Source organism: Macrosteles quadrilineatus, unplaced genomic scaffold, assembly GCF_028750875.1.
Source record: "Macrosteles quadrilineatus isolate MER2022 unplaced genomic scaffold, UCM_ALF_1.0 Scaffold_2__2_contigs__length_208266976, whole genome shotgun sequence".
Classification (NCBI taxonomy): domain Eukaryota; kingdom Metazoa; phylum Arthropoda; class Insecta; order Hemiptera; family Cicadellidae; genus Macrosteles; species Macrosteles quadrilineatus.
The window spans coordinates 15,051,748-15,065,668 of NW_026542595.1; the positions used below are offsets into that span (position 1 = coordinate 15,051,748).

General features: G+C 35.5%; 1 protein-coding gene across 2 annotated transcripts in view; it reads right to left on the reverse strand.

Annotated features, from left to right (window-relative positions):
• Positions 1-277: 277 nt before the first annotated feature.
• Positions 278-13,921, reverse strand: part of LOC128985715 (inactive pancreatic lipase-related protein 1-like) — a 94,364-nt gene continuing 80,720 nt past the window's right edge. For both annotated transcript variants that reach the window (XM_054405519.1, XM_054405520.1), the window contains exon 11: positions 278-413. In XM_054405519.1, the coding sequence (XP_054261494.1) occupies positions 317-413 (97 nt within the window). In that variant the 3' untranslated portion in view covers positions 278-316. The remainder of the gene's footprint in view (positions 414-13,921) is intronic.

A 13,921-nucleotide genomic window follows, 5' to 3' on the forward strand; every position in this document is an offset into this window, starting at 1 on the left:
ACACTGTGGTGATACATTGGCTATTTTTAGCATATGATGGGTTAACCGACAAATTTGTTATCCGAAACGGCTCCCTCCCCCCCCTTTATTTCGGTTAACCGTGGTTCTACTGTATTGCAAAACCTGAAGTTCTTCAATAATTAACTATCATTAAAACGCTGACAAACTAACCAAAACTACACCATCAATATTAAAAGCTAAATATTGATGAGTTTGGTTTTGGCTTATTACTGTGGTTGTACTTTTTCACCATGTTGATAATTTCAAACAAACACTGTTACATTTTTGCAGAAGACTTTTTTGCATCTATTTCTTTTCACAAGGTACATTGGTCAACAAACGTAACAGCACCACTTGAAGAAATGTCTCCATATTCAACCCCCATGGGGTACAGTGACTTGCTCAGGTCATCTCTGAAACATAGCAATACAATCATGGTGAAAATTAAGCTCTTTTAGCGAATTTCCCATATAGGGAATAAGCTATTACCGTAGTACTCATGGTAAGACCTGGACCCAGGACCGATTTAATTTTTCATTTTGAGGTCCCTAGAGGCCAAAAACACCATCCGTTCAGATTCATATATATATATATATATATATATATGTGTCCGTTAAGCGCGATAACTGGTTCCCAATCCAGCATAATCGGATCATGGGAACGGGGTTTTATGGGATAAAAATGGGGTTTTCCCATTTTTGACCCTAAAAACAAAAAAATTTACAAACCGTTTTGTAGAACTTAAAAAAATAAATAATTTAGTATATTGAAGCGCTGTTGTATGCCTAACGGTCACGGAGAAAAATAGTGTAATTTAAAATTCCCATGTTATTCTTATGGAAAAATGAAAATTGTTGTAGTTTACTTGTTTATGGATATATATATTGGTAAAATCTGGCAAATTTATTTATTTCATCCTATACTATTGACGTATGGTAAAAAAACACTTTTTAACCTCCCCGTAGCAGCAAACCTAAGCACTCGTTAAATCTTAATCTATAAGTATAAAAGAGGATGTTTGTATATATATATACTAGCTGTAACCAGCGGGCTTTGCCCCGTTTAACTTCTTAATTTTCAAGATTATCTCGTTCGCATGGCTCAATCACGTCCTGGTTGAAGTTTGTTCTCTACGCTCACTCACTTTTAGGTTGGAGCTCGTTCGCTGCGCTCACTTGCCTTCAGGTTATCTCGTTAGCTACGCTAACTCGCCTCCAGGTTGAAGTTCGTTCGCTACGCTCACTCACCTTTTGGTTGCAAATTAGCTGTTGTCATAAATGTAAAAGAAATAATAGTGCTGCACCCTGATGGTAATCCTTGTAACTTTAATGCTATTGAACATCATAGAACAGAACCAACTTGTTTAATTGAAACAGCTGTTAAGATTCAATAATTCCATTTCTCATAAGGTTAACATGGGAAACTCCAGAGCCACTGGGGCGGAGCCCGAAAGGATTTTTGAAATAAGAATATGCCTATATGTTAATCGGGAATGTGAGCTATCATCATGTCAAATTTCAGCCCAATCCGACCAGTATTTTTTGCGTTCACTTGTCACAAACATACATCCATACATCCAAACTTTCTCATTTATAATAATAGTAGGATTTGGCAGTGATAAACTCATTTGACAGTGACATCGCTGAACCGATTGCCACGAAACTTGGTACATACGTGTAGAATTTCATGGAATAGGTTTATACACCATCAATTTCGTGATCCGTCCAATCGGCTCCGCCCCAGTGGCTCTGGAGTTTCCCATGTTAACCTTATGAGAAATGGAATTATTGAATCTTAACAGCTGTTTCAATTAAACAAGTTGGTTCTGTTCTATGATGTTCAATAGCATTAAAGTTACAAGGATTACCATCAGGGTGCAGCACTATTATTTCTTTTACATTTATGACAACAGCTAATTTGCAACCAAAAGGTGAGTGAGCATAGCGAACGAACTTGAACTTGGAGGCGAGTTAGCGTAGTGAACGAGCTAACCTGAAGGCAAGTGAGCGCAGCGAACGAGCTCCAACCTAAAGGTGAGTGAGCGTAGCGAACGAACTTCAACCAGGACGTGATTGAGCCATACGAACGAGATCATCTTGAAAATTAAGAAGTTAAACGGGGCAAAGCCCGCGGGTTAGAGCTAGTGTTATTTAAATAGGGAATAAATATGTCTTATTTATGGAAATATTTTAGTAAAAATGTAATCAGACAAGTTAAAACTCGCTTAGTCTGCAGGTTTGCTGCGGCGGGGGTATTTTTTATATTGAACTAGCCGCTATATCCGAGCCTTGCAACGGGGTCAAGATGCGGAAGAGACAATTATGTGTCCTTGAAAATAATCAGCTTGAGAACGCTAAATAGAACAATTATTACTAGGAGAAACCCGTCGAAATCGACGGTTAGGGGCCTCTTCGTTTATATGGGCGTGCGACTTCATTGGCAAAAAATAATGCAAATGACATAGCAAAGTGGCATTTCAAAAAATAAAAGAATACTTTAAATTGGCTGTTACGTAAAAATTGATGTTTAAATGCATTGTTAATCAACGTATTGTATAAAGGATGATGTGATCTAGTTTAAAAGGAATATGACCTTTCTGTCATGACAGTAGCTGCTTAAATATTATTTACTCTTTGTGCCATTTTTACAGCCAAAATGTCATGTTATTTTCAACAATGTTACCAACCCAGAGGGCCACGGTCCGTAATATAGACCACTGCAAATAATTTGTCAAAGATAGGTACCGGTACAATTCTAGGCAAGGTTTCTGTGTTTGGATGTTATTAAACACGATAAGAGCTCAATGAACTTCTACTACAGATAACTAATCTGATGGGGAAATATAAGCCGAATTATAAATGCGAGTTTGGGCATTTTGTAACTGTATAAGTAAGTTACATAATATTTTTAGGCTGCTGCTCAGTCCACTTAAGAAAATATTTTTAGAGATAAATTAAATGGTTTTTGTTGCTGAGTAGCGATATTTAACATGTAGAACCCTCTTGGTTAGTCTAATAACATTCAATGGCTCTCTAAAAGTTGAAGTTCTTATTTGTATACATACCCTTATTATGTTTTTACTAAACGGATTGAATACATCGAAGTAACCTCTCTGAAAAGTCTACAGTAAATTGCAGTTTTCCAGTGTAATTAATTTTTTAATCATGCACATCTTTCTACATAAATATTGTAAAATTTTTTATTAAGTTGCTATACACTAATATTAATTTAACAAAATATGGACACGGCTCATATGGACAACGTGCCCTTCTACATTTGTATTATTTTGTAAGACTTTTCCAATGATTGAAAACAACTATGACAATAATCTCATGAACCTATGATGATCTGTGTAGATAGTATGATAAAATATAGGCAAAAGTGGTAATAAAGGCAGACACTAACCCGTACAATAGATATAAGATATAGTTCGATATGAAATAATTGTAAGAGTTACTATAAAATGATTGTCAACTGATTTCGTAATGGAAAGTTATATTGCAAAACATGGCATGATACAGAAGAAAATCTATTTTAAAATCAGTAAATAGTATTGCAAATACTTCTTTTGGACAATTCAATAACTAGCAATAAACGTGTGTTGTTTAAAATACAATTTAAGAAATAACAGCTGTTTAATTCAAAAGCTGTTTCAATTATCCACATCATGAAAATGTAAACAAATCTTTGGAGGGATCTTTAAGGGCTTCTGGGGCAGAGCCCTAACAGGATTCACTTCGATTTTCTTTTGGTAACTCATCTAGAGACCAAGACCTTTCTTTTGACACCTCTACCAAGTTTCTACGCCCAGTCGTTCTCTCAAATTAGTGGAGACAAAGTTTCCAATAAAATATTTAGATTCCCCCATGTTAATCTTATGGAAGAAAATCCAACTTTGATGGAAGATCCTGCCCAAACCAATAAAGATTTCAAAAAATGAAAAAGACTTTGCAAAACTACAGATCAGGGCCATTCTTTTGACACTTTAATCATCAAAATCGGTCCAAAAATGAGGGAGGAGTTCTGTTTACAAAAATCGGCTTAGCGTATTATATATATATATAGAAGATGTTACCTAAATCTGCTGTGTGTGGATAGACTTTTATTAATTTACTATTAGTATTAACTGGCTACATTAACATAACTGTAAAAAATCAATCCATTCTATGTATCACAGCTTTTTTTTCTGCTTGGTACAAATTAGCTGTTGTCATAAATTTAAAAAAATAATAGTGCTGCACCCTGTTGGTAAACCTATTAACTTTTTTATTATATTGAACATCACAGAATCAAATTGTTTAGTTGAAACAGCTGTTAAAATTCTTTAATTCCATTTAAATATAAGTACTCATAAGGTAAACATGGGGAAACTGCAGAGCCACTGGGGCGGAGCTGATTTGACGGATCACGAAATTGATGGTGTATAAACCTATTCCATGAAATTCTACACATATGTACCAAGTTTCGTGGCAATCGGTCCAACGGTGTCTGAGCTCATAACGTTCAAATATATAGGCTATATACTAGCTGTGTGCCCGTTCTACGTACGGGAATCTTGTAGTAAGTTGAAACCTTCTTATATTTAGAACAGGAGTTGGTTTGCATATTTAGTGTGCATTTTTCCAGATATGCTGGCAAAACTATTACTGTATAGGAATAAATATAAACCTTCGCAAATACAATATCTGACAGGTTCAAGCCAAAACGAATGCTTCGAGATTCAATGTGACCCGATCGTGTTAGTCCATATTTTAATCTAATGATAAAAGGAATTGCTTTATAGATCTATGAGGTATAGCCCTGAGGTGGCCTGTAATTGAAAGTTACTTTTCACACTGGTTAAAAGTAGTTAAAATACTACCTCAACCTCATTACTGCACACTTTATTCGGGTTGAAATTTTCATTAACAAAGGTGCTCTTGTCTTTTCCACGAAACACTGAGAAATAAGGACATTAATGTGTTACCAACAGACATACACATACAAATATAGAATGGAATTAGGAGATTTGCTACGCTTTAACCAAAGCAAATTACAAACAAAAAAATTGTATTTGAAAGTTTTGATAGTGTCATCAAATTTTATGATAATCGTATTTAGGCCTAATCAAACTGTAAAATTGGTGTAAATCCATTGACAAATATATAAAAAAGTAAATAAATACACAGTCCACAAAACATTGATAGTACGTTAACAAAATAAAGCTTTAAAAAATCGTGATGGTTTGCTCAAAAAATCTTTCACTAATGTTTTATCATTTTCATAGCAAAAACTAACATTTTGGACTCCAGACAGGAAACGCAAAAATTATACAGTAAGACATCAATTAAATTTAATAAGAAATAAGGTGCAGCACTAACGATAACTTTTGTAACCATCCATAACCACCAGTTCGAAGGAAAAGTAGCAGTACCAAAAATCCACGTTTACATTAAGGAAAGAACTATAGTACTTACGAACGACCAATTAGGCCACAAAACATGTAACATGTAACGTTAACAAAGTAAAGCTTTAAACACTCACTATGGTTTGTGTCATATAATGTTTTAAACATATTATGTTGTATGTTATTGTTTGAGATTATTATTCAGTGTTCACAATTAAAAGGTTCAGTCTAGTTCTTTTTTTTTAACATTTTTATCATTCTTTTCATGATAGTACATGGTGTCAGGTGCGTAAAATGCCCAAGAGAAGACAAAGGAAAGGTCAAGAGGATCCAAATTTTAGTGTACAGTCACAAACAGTAAGTTCTAATGCAACACTCGTTCGTCAGGAGTTTAGGTACCAGGGTCAGACACCACAACCCTTTTTGTTTGTTGATTCAGAATGGGAAATTTGGTTTCGGACATTTGAGAGATATAGGTCAGCATCAAAATTGATTTTAGAGTCTGATGAAACCCAAATCAACACGTTAATTCTTACAATGGGCCCTAAAGCCGAGACTATTCTTCAAAGTTTTAACTTAGGTGGTGAAACTCTTGGTGATTATGATTTTGTTACAGCATGTTTTCACAAACATTTCGCAAAGAAGACTAACATTATATACGAGAGGGCCATGTTTAATAAACGTAATCAAAAAGAAGGCGAACCTGTTAATGAATTCATACGGTGTCTCTTTGACCTGTCAAAAACTTGTAAATACGGTAATCTCCGCAAAGAGTTGATTCGTGACAGAATTGTGGTTGGGATTTCTGATGAAAAACTGTCTCTCTCTCTTCAAATGGACCCAGAGTTAACCCTAGTGAGAGCCATTGGTAGAGTTAAACAATCTGAAAATGTTAAGTCTCAGCAAAATTTCTTAAGGGAGGACCAGGACAGGACAGATAGTAAGAGTACACTCTCTACTATCGTGGTATCAAGGAAATCCAAGTATTCAACCTCGTTTGTTTGCTATCGTTGTGGTGCATCTAAACCACATGGCACAAACTTATGTCCAGCTAAAGAGGCAACCTGTTTTACATGTAAGAAAATTTGACATTTTTCTAGTGTTTGTAAATCTAAAAAAGTACATGTGATATTTGAGGGAAAAGACTCTTACAGGGGCAAAGAAAACGATGATAATGTTGTCACTAGTGTTGCTAGTAATGTTATTTTGGATTCCTTATCCAATCAGAGTTTACTTACAAAACCAGATTTTGTTCCTCCTTTGGAAGTAACGATGTCAGTCAATGGTGTTTCGTTGGTTTTCAAAATAGATACTGGGGCTGATATCACATGTATACCTGTTAATCTGTTGTCAATGTTAGGTAAATCTGAAAGTGATTTACAAAACTACGAAGGTGTAGTTGAACACGCTGGTAAAGGAACTCTCTCCTGCTTAGGAACATTTGAAGGGGAATTGAGGGTAGTTGCATCTGGTAAGTCGTCCAATCAAAAGATTTATGTGTTAAAGTTAAAAGAGTTGAAGAACCCTTTACTTGGTAGACCAGCAATACATGCTTTAAATTTACTCATTTTTTCCTCCAAAGTTAATCAGGTTAACGACAGTAATATAGTAGAACAGAGGGATACGTTTGTGACGTTGTTTTCCGATGTTCCCGGAGTAATGAAAGGCGGTCCTCATCATATCAAACTTGTCCAGGATGCTAAGCCATATGCTATTTCATTCCCTCGAAGGGTTCCCCTGCCTCTGTTCAAAAAAGTAAAAGAAGAACTGTTTAAAATGGAGAACAATGGCATTATTTCCAAAGTCGAAGAAGCTACGGAGTGGTGCGCCCCTATAGTTGTGGCTCCAAAGAAGTCAGGAGCCATTCGTCTTTGTGGAGATTTCACTGAGCTCAATAATTATATTGTAAGGGAGCGATTGCTTCTGCTGTCTACGGAAGAAATATTCTCAAGAATTTCTAACGCTCAGGTGTTCAGTAAACTTGATGCAAGAATGGGTTTCTGGCAAATATTACTGACGGAAGAATCCAAACGTCTCATGACGTTTATTACGCCTTTTGGACGGTATTGCTACAACCGACTGCCATTTGGAATATCGTCTGCACCCGAACATTTTCAGAGGAGAGTATCAAAACTCTTAGAGGGTCTTGAGGGATGTGTCAATATGATGGACGATATCTTAGTTTGGGAAACACGGTTGAAGAACACGATATCCGTCTAGGAAAAGTCTTGCAAGCTCTCAAAAGTGCTAATGTAACACTGAAAAAAGAGAAATGTGAATTCAGAAACTCCACAGTGCAATTTTTAGGGCATGAAATTAGCGACAAGGGAGTATCTATAGATCCAGACAAAATAAGATCAGTTGTGGATTTTCAACCACCATCGAATAAAACTGATCTACAGAGGTACCTTGGAATGTTCACTTATCTCACGAAATTCGTTCCGAACGCAGCTTCGATTGGTCAGCCTCTTAGAGAGTTACTTAAAAAAGATGTCGACTTCACATGGTCACCTGCTCAGGAACAAGCGTTTCAGAAGACTAAACAGGTCATTTCCAGCTCTCCGGTTTTAAAACCATTCGATGTCAATGCTTCAACTAGAGTTTCTGCTGATGCTAGCTCATTTGCCCTCGGTGGTTTGCTTGAACAGGAACATGATGGAAAGTTCTCTCCTCTAATGTACGTTTCTAGAGCGATGACAGAAACAGAGAAAAGGTATGCTCAAATTGAACGAGAAGCTTTGGCCTGTACCTGGGTGTGTGAAAAACTGAAAATTTATTTGGTTGGGAAACGCTTTCTTCTTCAGACAGGCCATAAACCTTTGACGACACTACTGGGGAATAAACCTATTCAAGAGCTTTCCCCTAGACTTTTACGTTTACGTCTTCGGTTACAGATGTTTGATTACGAGATTACTTACGTACCAGGCAAACTGTTGACTGTGCCAAATCAAATCAAATCAAATCAAATCAAATCATGTTTATTAGCACATAAACGTACAGAGGTTTTAGATAAATGCACAGGTGCTTCGTCATTCTTCTTATAGTCTAATATTATATAATGTCCTTTTTTACAATGTATTTATTAATAATAAATAAAATAGTTTTTTAACATTTGAGGAACTCTTTAAATAGACTAGTCAAAGGTTTAATAAAAAAGATAACGTCAAGCTTAAAACTAAATAACAAGATTTATAGAATTTAATTATAAATAAAACATAAAAAATGTACAAAACATGTAATTTTAGTCAATTATTGAGGTCTTCATTAAAATTTCACAACAAAAACGATATATATAAAATATGTAACATTTAAAAATCAAACAAGATTAACATGGAGAAGGAACTTTTTACCCTACAAATATAGTGCCAGATACGTAGTCCCGACAAACGAATCTTACTATAGGAGAAATCAACGATTCTTCTTCCAATGAACTAGAAGATGATGTCAAAGAACAATTAGCGAATCTTCCTGTCCGAGATACATTACATGAACTTATAAAAACTCATTCCACAAAAGGTGAAACATTCCAACTGTTAAAGAAGTTCTTACACTCTGGTTGGGACCAGATTAATCAACGATGCAGTGCTTATGCGCAATACAAAGATAGCTTAGCTGATCATGAGGGATTGATATTGATGGGGGGCAGGATTGTTATTCCTCGCAGCCTGCGAGAATTGGTTTTAGACAAACTCCACAATGGCCACCTGGGTATTTCTAAATGCCGTGGCTTAGCAAAGGAAACAGTTTGGTGGCCAGGAATCAACAAAGATATTGAGAGGAAGGTAACTGACTGCTTCATTTGCCTGCAGAATAGAAGGATTTCTACCATGCCACTCATCCCTACAGACTTTCCAACGTTACCATGGTCGGTAGTTGGTGCAGATTTATGTGTTTATAAAAGACAAAATTATCTGGTGGTCCAAGACTACTTTTCCCGTTATCTAGAAATTATTGGACCTTTAAACTCTATCAATTCAAATGTAATAGTTACTTGTCTGAAAAAAATGTTTTCACGGTTTGGTGTACCTCACCGCCTACGTTGTGACAACGGTAGCCAACTTTGTAATGACGTAATGAAGCAATTCTCTGAAGATATGGGGTTTGAAATTATCACCAGCAGCCCTAAACTGCCTCAGTCAAATGGTCTTGCTGAGTCTGCAGTGAGCTCAGCTAAAAAAATCCTGTCAAAATGTAAAGATGTTGAAATTGGTCTACTTTCCTACCGAACAGCTCCTTTGGAAAATGGATATTCCCCAGCGGAATACTCATGGGAAGGAAGATCAGGAGCACCGTCCCTATCTTAACAGAAAACCTATGTCCCTCTTTGCCAGACCATGCAAAGATCCAAGCTAAGGAAAAACTCATCAGGGAGGGGATGAAGGCCAGATATGACAAGCGCCACGGGGCAAGGGACCTTCCCGATCTTCATCCCGGCTGTACAGTTTGGGTACCGGATCTGAGGAGGAAATGTGTGGTGAAGGCTAAACTTCAAGAGCCAAGATCCTACCTAATTGAGTAGGACAACGGATCAACACTGCGACAAAGTAGAGCCCAAATCATCCCAGTGAAATAATCGTCCAAAGGGGAGGATGTCATTATGTTTTATATTTAAATTAATTTCCATTCTAGCTCCTGAGCTGTTGTATTCAATATAATAAATAGGTTACATACCTTATAAATCCGACAAACAGCTCATTTTGAAAAGAAGGTTGTTTACATGTTTCGGCTTGTATCGGCCATTGTCAAAACATCGCAGTTGGATGGTGAAATCCTTGTCATTGTTTCCTACTAAAAGTACATACACAAACACACACACACGGACGGGACGAAAACATTACGAAAACGAAAATACTTTTAATAGGCCTATTATGCTTTGAGTCTGCATCCTGACCTTGACAACGGTGTGCGTGCGTCCTGCCCTTGTATTCTATATAATAGGCCTATTAAAAGTATTTTCGTTTTCGTAATGTTTTCGTCCCGTCCGTGTGTGTGTGTTTGTGCATGTACTTTTAGTAGGAAACAATGACAAGGATTTCACCATCCAACTGCGATGTTTTGACAATGGCCGATACAAGCCGAAACATGTAAACAATTAACCTTCTTTTCAAAATGAGCTGTTTGTCGGATTTATAAGGTATGTAACCTATTTATTATATTGGTGTTTTAAACATATTTTGTTTGTTATTGTTTGAGATTATTATTCAGTGTTCACAATTAAAAGGTTAAGTCTAGTTCTTTCTTTTTACTAACATTTTTATCATTCTTTTCATAATAGTACAGTTTGCTCAAAAAAACTTTCACTTGATGTGGTGCAGTACCAAAGTTATTAATCTCCCTTGGTTTTAAATTTTTTTTACGTTTTCGAAAAGTTATTTCCTATTAATAGCATTATTTGTAAGCAACTATTAATGTTAACATATTAATGACAGTTTGAAGAAACCACCTTTATCCAAACAAAGGTTTCTTATTTAAAAGATTACGTAATCTCTAAACGATGATCGCCATATCTTGCAAACATTCGGAGGAAATGTGACAAAAAAACGCACAAATCTAGGGTTTTGGATGTTTTTAGTTTTATGTATTCTAGGGAAAAGTACTGATATTGTTGTAGAAATGAGGTTGTGAATAATTCGGCCTATGTAGGGTCTACCCAAGAAATGGGCTTGGGCCAAGATTTGCGGTATGGTCCAGCAATTGCAGCACAAAGAGTTAAGTATAAACCAAAAGTGACACATTGGAAAAGCGAGTTTAGCTACATCTTTAAGTTAAACCTCTTTTACGATCACAGCGAAATCAGAAAGATCTCCCAAGATCGCAGTAACATCCCCGATTGCCCACTGCAGTTTTGATTTTTTATGTTGCACTTTACACAACTGTCCTTGAAGCGCCGTCAATGAGTGGAAACCTTTTTTTTAGGTAAGCTATTGGTGACGATGATTAAAAAATGTTTCCCAGCACTATACACAACACTGATTCACGGTCTTTTCCCCGGTTGTCAAAACTCAAGAACAATCATTGAACTTGCAATTAATTAAACCGGGCACAACGTTTTTAATCTCACTTGGTTTAGATGTGCTTATAAAACTTGATCGGAAATGGTTGCGGTATTTGTAAACTGTATTTAATGTAAACATATCAGTGAAAGCTTGCTATAAGTGAGAACTAATCCAAACAGCTGATCATTATTTAATAAAATGTAATAGTAAGCATTAGGAGAAAATTTGACAAAAATCTAACAAAATTGGGTTTTTTATGGTTTGTTGTTTTGTCTTCAAAGAAGAGAGGCCATGTTTTTATAGCCAAAGACACTCTCACCAATCCAGTAAATACAGAAAAATGATTTGAAACTTGATCGGCACCCAATTTTTTTAGAAGTAGGCCAAGTAAAATCACATTTTGGCGTCACAGACAGAATGACAGAAAGACAGACAAACAGACAGACAGAAATTGAGATAAGACTCGTTTCGGCTTTCTTACTCTATGAAACGTAAAAATAACCAAAAACTGCATGATTCTACGCAATGTACAGACAAAACTGTAATTTTATTTTATGTAGGTATACAAACTTCCTCTTTTATAAATCTATATAATTAAAAGGCGAACATGAAGTTTGTCGGTTGAACTCCTCCGCCATTTCGTAACCGATTTTATCCGTGTTGCATAGATTTGCAAACTGGCCTTACATTTTTGAAAAAAGCCCCTTGGGTTCTGCCCCAGTGGCTTTGAAAGTTCCCATGTTATCCTTATGAAGAACAATTGCTTACATTTTGATCAGATGTATAATTTAATTGCTGTTATTTATTTTTCAATTCAATGAAACGCATTGGGTACATTTACTGATTTTGTTGAAATTAAATATTTACTACTTTAATTTACATTTGTACATAACATATATTACAATGTAAAAAATCGAGAAAGCCTAGGCAATTTGATATATTTTACCAAATAAGAAAAATGAATTGACAGGGTACCAGTACTGTATTTCTTGAGCAATCATTGAAAGAACCGATTTTTTAACCATGGAAACAGAGGCAAGTCATAGAGCGCCACCAAGTAGAAGAAATAGAGATTTAAAAAACATTTTCTATTGTTATCATCCTATATAATGAAGAACACCTGTGAAGATATCCATATGATGATTTCCACAAACAATGAACAAGGATGTTAGCCGAAGTGTCAGGCAGTTCTTAAGTAATGTAAACAAAATGTTATCGCTATAAAAAATCACTGAAATTTTTTAACGTACTGGCGACAATGGGTAGTACCATGCAGACTACATTATCATTGACGAAGATCAACATGGATAACCTAATGCGGCTGGCTATAAGTGGGAAACGTTTGTAGAATACACTAAAAAACCAGATCAGCTTTTGAAAAATGATAAAATATTTACAAGAAATGTTGATTATATGGAACTGTTAGGTACGTAATCTATGAGTTGAGTCTTTTAAACTCATCGAAAATTATGACTTTTATTAGTTTTTAAATAAGTTATTTGTTTTTAAATAACTACCGTACTTTACTTCTTTGCAATTGCTTGTTTTCGAGCAACATGTACACTAGTATAGATTACTGTAGGCCTACAACAATGTGTGAAAGTATATTATATTGTAATACTTTTAATCACCATAGTGAATGATAGTTAAGAAGGCAGAATTCTCCTAAAAGGTATGTTTGAAAACTTGAAATTTGTTCATCATTAGTAAAGTCCTATTGTTTACTGGGGGTAAGGCAGTCACCTACAGGGGTAATCACTAAAAACCAGGATTTAAGTTAAATTACTCTTATTATTCTCAGAACTATATGTTCCAATTATTGTTTTACACCATTTAAACCTAAGACCTTTTAAATTAATTAATTTAGAAGTCAAACAACAAAAACTAAAAAAAATTCTTTGACTGCCACTCCCCCACTCTTGGGATAATGACGTATGTGATACAATTGATTTAGGACTAAATTAAAAGGAAAAAAATTAAATTTATAAAAAATTCAAGTTTTTTTATTAATAGTGGCTGAAATATTACTGCCCAATTGATAACCTTGGCAAGCGAGAGATGTTTTCGATGATTGGGCACACTAATATGCAGTGCTCGATTTGTAAAAAATTACGTGCCGGAACTGTAACTTATTTAACGTGATTAGTGCCTAGGTACTATTTAGGCCAATATTTTGATCTTTCTGAAAGAAAAGTACCGGAATGCCATTCTGCTGCATATCGAGCACTGCTAATATGAGAGTTCTATGGTGGTCCAGACATATTTTGATTTTTTCATCCTGCTAAAAGACATGCTCAGACTGCCAATGTTTATCTGTGGAATCTCAAACGTAAAATAAAGGAAAAATTGATTTGGGTAATGGTGGCTGTTGACTCTCATTGCCCCAAACACAAGTTTTTCTTCAACATGAACTTAATTCCTTAATCTATCATAACCCCTAAAGCGTACAACTACAGGAATGAATGATAGAACATACCTTTGTTCAGCAAACACTCAGTCTCAACCATCTATATATATAATACGCTAAGCCGATTTTTGT